Source organism: Suncus etruscus, chromosome 10 (assembly GCF_024139225.1).
Source record: "Suncus etruscus isolate mSunEtr1 chromosome 10, mSunEtr1.pri.cur, whole genome shotgun sequence".
In the NCBI taxonomy this organism is placed as follows: Eukaryota; Metazoa; Chordata; class Mammalia; order Eulipotyphla; family Soricidae; genus Suncus; species Suncus etruscus.
In genome coordinates, this window is record NC_064857.1 from 112,275,896 (window position 1) to 112,285,370 (window position 9,475).

The 9,475-nt window shown below is 34.7% G+C and overlaps 1 protein-coding gene across 1 annotated transcript in view; it reads left to right on the forward strand.

Annotated features, from left to right (window-relative positions):
• The window catches only part of DPY19L2 (dpy-19 like 2), a 111,866-nt gene extending 104,749 nt beyond the window's left edge, over positions 1-7,117 (forward strand). The window contains exons 20-21 of the mRNA XM_049781738.1: positions 1,611-1,736; positions 6,858-7,117. Coding sequence (XP_049637695.1) covers positions 1,611-1,736; positions 6,858-7,014 — 283 coding nt within the window. The 3' untranslated portion in view covers positions 7,015-7,117. The remainder of the gene's footprint in view (positions 1-1,610; positions 1,737-6,857) is intronic.
• The last annotated feature ends 2,358 nt before the right edge of the window (positions 7,118-9,475 follow it).

Consider the following 9,475-nt stretch of genomic DNA (forward strand, 5'->3'; position numbering starts at 1 on the left):
CAAGCTTAATAGACATTTGAAAATAAATACTCAAATATCATTTTCTAAAGATAAATTGTTGACAGGTTTGCGAACACAATAGTGTGTATATCTGTGTGTGTGAGTGTGTGTGTGTGTGTGTGTGTGTGTGTGTGTGTGTGTGTGTGTGTGTGTGTGTTCCAATATAATAGGTCCTAAGTAGTAAGAGTATGGTAGATTTGGCTAGTGGCCATAATTCCAGTAGCTAACTCAGGCTATAACTATGCAGTTCCACTGTTTACCTACACTTTTAACAAATAAGAATAGTACTTAAAATGTGCTATATTGCATGCATTTTGAAAAGTGTTTTTTACTGATCAAAATAATTTTTTTTCATTAAGGTGTTCAAGTTCAGGTTTCCTTAAATGGCTGAATTAAAATATTTTAATTCTTGGAGCTGGATAGAGAGGGAGGGATTATGGTGCTAGTTACGCATACAGCTAACCTGGGTCTGCTCCTTGGCACCATGTGTGATCCCTCAAGCACAACTATGAGTGTAGAACTACGAGTAGGCCTGAAGCACTGCTAGATGTGGCTCACCCTCTAGAAAATCTTTTTCTGATAATTGCCAGGGTAATCTTTTTATGGTCAGTCATTATAGGTAATATTTTAATTATTTAAATTTTAAGGCTGGTTGTTGAAAATTCTATATGATAGATATTCTAAGGTTAAAAGTATAAACAGTGGGCTGGAGAGATAGCATGGAGGTGGGGCATTTGCCTTTCATGCAAAAGGATGGTGGTTTGAATCCCGGCATTCCATATGGTCCCCTATGGCTCCCAGGGGCGATTTCTGAGCATAGAGCCAGGAGTAACCCCTGAGCACTGCCGGGTGTGACCCAAAATAAAAAAAAAAGAAAAATATATATAAACAGTGTAGCCAGAGTAATAATAGCACAGCAGATAGAGCATTTACTTTACATGTGGCAATTCCCAGATATGGTCTTCTGAGCCTACCAGGATTGATTTCTGAGTTCAGAGCCAGGAGTAACCCCTGTGTGCTTCTGGGTGTGGTCCAGAAACAAAATGTATAAATGTAATTTTTTCAGAATTATATAAAAATTCTCATGTAAGGTCAGATCTTCTATGTTGTCATATTTTATTGAACATTTCTGCTTTTCAAGCGTCTAATCCCCTCCCCACAGCTTACTATCTTTAACATTCTATTTTCTACAATCAGTCACAACTTCTTTTTTTTTGTTTGTTTGTTTGTTTTTGGGCCACACCCTGTGACGCTCAGGGGTTACTCCTGGCTATAAGCTCAGAAGTCACTCCTGGCTTGGGGGACCATATGGGATTCTGGGGGATGGAACCGCGGTCCATCCTAGGCTAGCTGGCAAGGCAGATACCTTACCTCTAGCGCCACTGAGCTGGCCCTACAACTTCTTTACTTTTTAGAGATTCTAGAGATAAAATTGCCTTTGCAAATCTATGTTCATTATGTTCAGCCTCTAGCTGAATGTGTTCCATGAGCAGATTATTTATGCTATTAATTATATTATTATTCAAAATAGGCTTTATATTTTGAATTATACTATTTTTGTTTCTACTGCTTTCATTTAATTTTTTTAAAACTCTCATTTGAATTTAAAGGGCTCGGACAAAAATAGTTTATTCCACATATAGTCGAAAGTCTGCAAAAGAAGTGAGAGATAAACTTAAGGATTTATATGTGAATTATTATGTTTTTGAAGAGGCATGGTGTGTTGTGAGAACTAAGTAAGTATGATAAAGGTATATTAAGTGAGATGTTTTATTATAATAGATATTATTTTAAAACATTTTATTCTAAATAAATTTCACTAAGTTATATCCCTGGCACTATATTAATATTTATTTCATGTAGAAAAATAAAGTTAAAATAGTTAAGTAGAATATATTTTCAAATAATTATAGTAGTATTCTGATTTCATTTAAAATCATAAATTTATCTTTTGAAATAATTATAGCATCTAATGTTTTTATTAAATATAGATTTGAATTAATTTTACTAGATATCTAAAATAAGATTGGAAAGTGAAATCCATAATTCTACATATATCTGTGGGGTAATTCCAAGGGGACCTGAGTTAAGGGAAGTTCATTCCTAGCATGAAGAGTTTATTCTCAAAAGACTTAACTTGGGCCGGAGAGATAGCATGGAGGTAGGGCATTTGCCTTGCATGCAAAAGGACAGTGGTTCGAATCCTGGCATCCCATATGATCCACTAAGCCTGCCAGAAGCGATTTCTGAGCGTAGAGCCAGGAGTAACCCCAGAGCGCTGCCGGGTGTGGCCCCCAGACAAAACAAAACTAAACAAAAAGATTTGTAGGGAAATTTTCAGAGTTCTTAGACTTTGGCACATTTCCAAACTTGCACACATCCATGTATCAGAAAGCAGAATCATGACTACTGGCACAAGAAGTCAGAAAACAGTCAGGTATAGTGGAACATATATACATTCAGGCAGAACTTCTCAAGAATTGAGAGAAATATGGGCTAGAGTAATAGTACAGTGGATAGGACATTTGCCTTACACGTGGCCAACCCAGGACTGATCCAGGTTCGATCCTCGGCACTCCACATGGACCCCTGAGCTTGCCAAGAATGATTTCTGAGTGTAAAGCCAGGAGTCACCTCTGAGCACCGCCAGATGTGGCCTTAAAAAAGAAAAGAAAAACAGAGAATTGAAGGAAATAGAGAAGGGCCTTCATATTTGATCATAGTTATGTTCAAATCTTTAAAAACAGATTCTACAAAGGAGGTAACAGTAATCTAAAAGTATGATATAGAAATAGTTACTGTATATGACAAGGATTCCATATTTAAATTCCATTGTAGAGTAACAACAAATTTTAAAATGCTTCAGAATTGCTATGATGTATTAACTACTGTTTTAAACTAAATTTTATCAGGCTTTGGTTCAGCTATAGCACAATGGTAAGGTGGTAGGGCATTTGCCTTGCACATAGTCAACCTGGGTTCTATTTCCGGCATCCCATATCGTCCCCCAAGCTTGCCAGGGGTGATTTCTGAGTCCAGAGCCAAGAGTAACCCCTGAATACTACCGGATGTGCCCCCTCCCCCCAAAAAAGAATAGCAGGCCTAAATAAAAATGGGCACATATGACCAATTCTCAGGGGGAAAAGGTATTTGTAGAAATGGATTCAACTGATTCCAATATTGGATTTAGCAGCTAGCATTTGTAAAGGCATTATTACAAAGTTGTTAACCTCAAATAACTAAAGGAAAACTTGGTATATAAAAGTGATTGAGGGACTTGAGATACCCACCACCAGTATGTACCTCCAACCTGAATAACTGGCTGTGGCCTTGGATGCCCAGTGAACCTTTTTACTGATGATCTTCACAGCACTGCAAAATCAGGCCCTTGATTTGAACTACTGACTAGGTAGACCAAGTATTGCCTAGGGTTACCCCTAGGCACTGTGTAGGAGGTCCCACCCAGAAAATATTTTTACATGTTGAGATATAGAACCTCAATAGAAAAATAAAATGCCAACCTTAGAAAAATGGAAATTGTGTAACTAAAAATATAAATGAAATAAAAATTGTTTGAATATATTTAACAAAAAATCTGAAATGATAGCAAAAGACAACTGGTAAATTTGATAACAGATTAAATCTTAAGAACAAGAATGAAAAATATTTGAAGGAAAATCACATTAAGGCACAACATAGTGAAAAACAAAGACAAAAGAGAAAGTATTCAAAGTAAGGAGAAAATGTGATACACTTGTACTAAAATGTCTGATTTCTTCAGAATAATAAAGGATCCAGCAGTTTTGGAATAATTTGATAATTGTTGCATATAGTCATATAACTACTACTAGTTATTAGGCAATTTGTGTTAATTTATTAAACAATAAGCTAGTAATTAATAATTGGATAATTCAAAATATTCAAGGAAAAATATTAACCATAAATTATATATCCAGTGAAACTATCTTTTTAGGATAAATGTCAATAAACATTTAAAACAAAAATCTAAGAAACATGTAGCTTATAGACTTAACAGTTTAAGATAGAATAGAATCCTTTAAACTTATGGTATTTGGTACAAGATAGTAATGCAGATATACCAATGTACTAAAATACATTGGAAATAGAAAATATTTGGATCTATATTACTTTTATGCATATTTCTTCATTGGAAATCTTTATCCTATTTGAGTAAAGGTAATGTTATTGTTTTTGAAGTCTATTATGTAAACATCCTTAATAATCATAAAAAATAGCATAGGTAAAGGAAGTTTCAAGAAATAAAATGTGGGCCGGAGAGATAGCATGGAGGTAAGGCGTTTGTTTGCCTTGCATGCAGAAGGACGGTGGTTTGAATCCTGGCATCCCATATGATCCCCCAAGCCTGCCAGGAGCAATTTCTGAGCATAGAGCCAGGAGTAATCCCTGAGCGCTGCCGGGTGTGACCCAAAAGCAAAAACAAAACAAAACAAACAAAAAACAAGAAATAAAATGTATGATTTACTGGCTATAATCCGATTTTAGTAAATTGTGATATGTGGTAGATGTCTGTCGTAATCCTTAGAGCAAGCATCAAAGTAATGTAATAATAAATAATGCAATTAATAGATCAGTAATTTAAATGATATAATAAAATATAGCTTTACATAAAAAGTCAAAACATTTAAAATAGAGAAAATGGCATGTATTAGTGAAAACAGGTACATCATTACAAAAGTGTATGGAGACCAAATACATCTGTCAAAAGGCAGAAATTGGTGGCTTGAGCGCAAAGTGCAAAGTTCAAGTGTTTACTGCTTGCAGGTGAAATGATAGAACTGCCAACATATGAGTAAATGAGCTCTGAAATGGCTGTGTCTGAATCCCTGCAGCATTTGAACACAGGCAAAGCAAGCCATAGGCAGAAATGGATCCATGGTTGCCATGTGGGATAAGGGACTTGTTGGCTTGTAGGCATGCTCTCTATTTCATGCAGAGCAGTTACACACTTATGTGGAGTTGCTTGCTGAGCTTCTCAAAGTTGATACAATAAATTGATAGATGTTGTTGCACTTCAGTTAAACCTAGAAACTGGTATTGCTTGATTTCTTAATGAGTCTCAAAAAACAGAGGAAACCATCTCTAATCTATCATTATCTCAGTGTAGTCTTGGGGCCACCCAACTAAGTAAATGGACAGAAGGCTAAAGAGCATAAGAGTTTCCCTTCCCTGCATTGCTCTATGTATTTTCATGCTAACCGAAGCTGTATAAACTAAAAGAGAAAATATACCAGGAACTAAATGGTTTCCTTTATCTTATACTACTACCTACTACTACTATTGTCTTAGTCTACTAATACTGAACATTGTGTTTGAATGATGACCTAATCTATAAAGTACATTTATCATATTTTGAAAATAAAATATTAATAGAAATGTTATTTTTATACCTATTTTTATAATAGATTTATTTAAACAGGTAGAAATGTTACTATGGTCTATAACTAGGATAAATTAAACCCAATACATTTGTATTTAAGTAATTTTATATTTTGGATCTTGCCCCTATACATCACTTGACTTGCATGTTTGAATCTTTTTCTTTTTTTTTTTTTTTTTTTTTTTTTTTGGTTTTTTTTGGGCCACACCTGGCGGTGCTCAGGGGTTACTCCTGGTTCTGCTCAGAAATAGCTCCTGGCAGGCACGGGGGACCATATGGGACACTGGGATTCGAACCAACCACCTTTGGTCCTGGATCGGCTGCTTGCAAGGCAAACGCTGCTGTGCTATCTCTTCGGGCCCTTGAGGTTTTGTTGGTTTTTTTTTGTTTGTTTGTTTTTGTTTTGTTTTGTTTTTTAGTGACTTTGACAGCAGATTTTATTATATGGCAATCCAAAATCACTTACTTATACATGTAGCCCCACAGGTACCAAATCATTCTACTACTATCCACTGAACCCTTCCTGTCCATTTCCTCTATTTCTCTTAAGTAACTTCCATTGTATGGTCAGACTTTAAGAATTTATTTTCACTGGACACTGCATACTACTTTGCCTTTCTTTTATACATCAGGTGGTATTTTTCTTATCCCTCTGTATTATTTATGTGAAGTTCTAAGTGTCAGAAGTCTGACATAGGTCTAAGGGAGTTAGAATTCCATGTTACTAGAGTTTCCTTCCTTTCTGAAGGCTCCAGTGGAGGCTATATATTTTTTATATGTTTTATTTAAACACCTTGATTACATACATGATTGTGTTTGGGTTTCAGTCATGTAAAGAACACCACCCATCACCAGTGCAACATTCCCATCACCAATGTCCCAAATCTCCCTCCTCCCCACCCAATCCCCACCTGTACTCTAGACAGGCTTTCTTTTTTTTTTTTTTTTTTTTTTTTCAACCCCTACCCTGCATGTCTGAGTCTTAATCTTCCAAATTTCTTAGAAGGAGAGAGGCAGCATTTTTAAAGCTCCATTATCACCAGGCACAGTTGTGAGGGCCCTCAGCACCTCAGGAAAATTGGGCTAAAAAGAGCCCAGTTTGTGGCACAAGAAATGAACTTTATACATATATAATATATAAATATATAGAATAGTTTTGAATATCTGAAACATTTTCATATATATGAATGACTATTGAGACTTTACTAGCACACATTTCATTATTTTGTCATATGGGATATAAAGATGCCATGAAGTAATTTTATATGTATCATCTCTAAATGTTAAAAGTTTTGCTGAAATGATGCTTACAAATTTTTATTCAATAGTTTCTAAAAGTCTGGGATAGACTTTGTTATCAATTTCCTTCATATTTGAATGCATTTCAAATGAATATATATGTATGTATGTTTGTTTGTTTGTTTGTTTGTTTTTTCAGACCTGGTTGCAGTATGCTTGAGATTTGGGATCTGGAAGATCCTTCCAATGCTGCTCATCCTCCCTTATGCAGTATCTTGCTCAGTGATGCAAAGCCTTACTTCACCACAGTTTTTCAGAATAGCGTGTACAGAGTATTGAAGGTTAACGCACCATGAGTCTATCCATTACACTGTGGTATAGAGAAATGTGTGTAAAGCAATCACTTTGGGGCTTGCATACACTAATAAAATTCACAAGTTTTATAAGGGACATTTAAGAATAAGATATTAAGACTTACATCAAGTTTCCTAATTACCAAAGAGCAAAATCATTTTAGTGTTTTTCATTGACTAGAAACCTTCATGTCATAAATGATTAAATTATTTCCAATTGTATAAATACATGCTGTCTTAAAGAAAATATATGTAAAAGAACAGAGGAATTTAAAAATCAGCAATCGGTAAGTCCTTCTAGGTGAATTCCTTCAGACTTTCTGTAGTACCAAAATGAGTGGCTTGGACTCTCAGAATCACTTAGAATACAGTAGTTTTTGTATAATATTTGTCACAACATCTTTACCTCTATGAGGAGACTTTCTGTTTATAACCAACAGTCTGTTAAGGCCCTTTTGCTTTTAGTTGTCCGCAGGAATGATCTTTAATGTCTTTTTAGTAACTAATTTTATAACATGACAATTATTTTTCTAAACAACATATATTTTGTGTTGAATATCTTGAAATTCATTTGCCCAATTAAATAATTTACTACTGGTTAGTTCTGAATCTAAATGTAAGATTAATCTAGATAATTAATCTATATCATCTATATATAATTAGTCTATATAACCTATATAATTCTTTTAATGTTCAGGTAACAAATGTCATGGTATAAAACCAAATTGGGGATTAAACAGAACAAGAAAGTCTAGCTAAATTTACCAAGTACGATTATAGTAAGATTATAGTGCTAGATCTTGTGAATGATTAAAATAAAATAATTTAGCTCACTGAATGTCTTTCCAGCCCCATTTTTGTAATAACTTACCTTTTATGTCATTTATATTGGGGTTGGATAGAAAATTGCATTTTCTAAGTCTGCCACCCAATTTAAAACCTGCCCAATAGTAAGGTCATCTTTGATACTGTTTCCAAATGCAAAGTTAAGCATTGTTTTATCTCCTTGGTATTAAGTATGTTACATCTATAGTATTTTAGTGTGCATCTACTTCAAAGTATCTTGGAGTTTTATATTGCCTTAAAAGGGTTTTGCCTCTACATGTGAGATAAGAAAAATAATTAGTTCTGTTCATTAGTGGAATTCTACTAAGTAGATTATATTTGGGAACCTGTAAAAATTCAAATTTTTATACTGGAATACGATTTCAATGCAAGGGGCAAAGCACATGCCACATTTTATTTCTATTAGCATTTTCAAGAAATAATGCATATGGGGTAAAGAAGGAAAGAAACAAAGGTGCAAAGTAGATAGAACATTTTAGCACTGAAAATTAAAATTTAAGTAATGTTTTAGGAGCTATTTTTAAAATTAAATTTTTAAAGGAGAGTTTTATTAACTAATAAAATTCTAACAAAGTTACATGTGCTCATATAGTAAAGACCAATAAAAAGCAGACAAACATACCATATTTTACTTATATTATCATTTTTGATAATGTGTTTAGCTGTAAATGTAGGTGTCAAAGAAAGGAGACTGTCTTCTACTTTTCATTAAACTTAGAACACATTTGATTATTTTATGGAAAACATTTAAATAATTTGTTAGAGTTCAGCAACAAGGGGACAAATTGTATAAACTAATAAATTGTTCCTTACAAATATAATGGTTAACTTTTTATGTAACTTATTTTATGTGTCATTTTTATGTACTGATAAATATTTAAAATACTTTGAAGATCCTGAGTGTGTTTAATTCTTTTTTTAATAAGTATGCTTATGTTTAGTGACTAATAATTAGGGAAATCAAAACAATGAAGTACCATCTCATGCCACAGAAACTGGCACACATCAAAAAGTACAGAACAATCAGTTCTGGTGGGGATGTGGGGAGAAAGGAATTCTCATTCACTGCTGGTGGGAATGCCGTCTAATACAGCCTATATGGAAAAACAATATGGATATCCCTCAAAAAACTGGAAATTGAGCTCCCATATGATCCAGCTATATCACTCCTAGGGATATGCCCTAGGACAGTGATCCGCAACCTGTGGCTCCCGAGCCACATGTGGCTCTTTACACTTTTAACTTGGCTCTTCTGTGTGCTGGGCAGCCACTCCAGGAGTCAGGACTCTGTTCCTAGCCTCTGTCAGTGTGCGCCCTGTGTGCAGCCCCGGAGGCTGGCTCCAAGAGTGTAAGATGATGCCCAGTATCAACCCTAAACAAAGGTGGTGTTCCCTCAACATCATCCTTTCTTAAACCTCTTCCTTTGATATGTAAAAGTCCACTGAATATGTACTTTTGTCTCTCTCTCTCTTGACCTGAAGCCTCCTGGTATTGGGAATTGGTTTTAATAAAGAAAGAAGTGTTCTAGCTTTTTGGGCTCAAAGCAGAGAGTACAAGGTAAAAGGCCATGGACTCCATGATCATCCTTTCCTGCTAACTTGGTTTATTATTTCTTTCC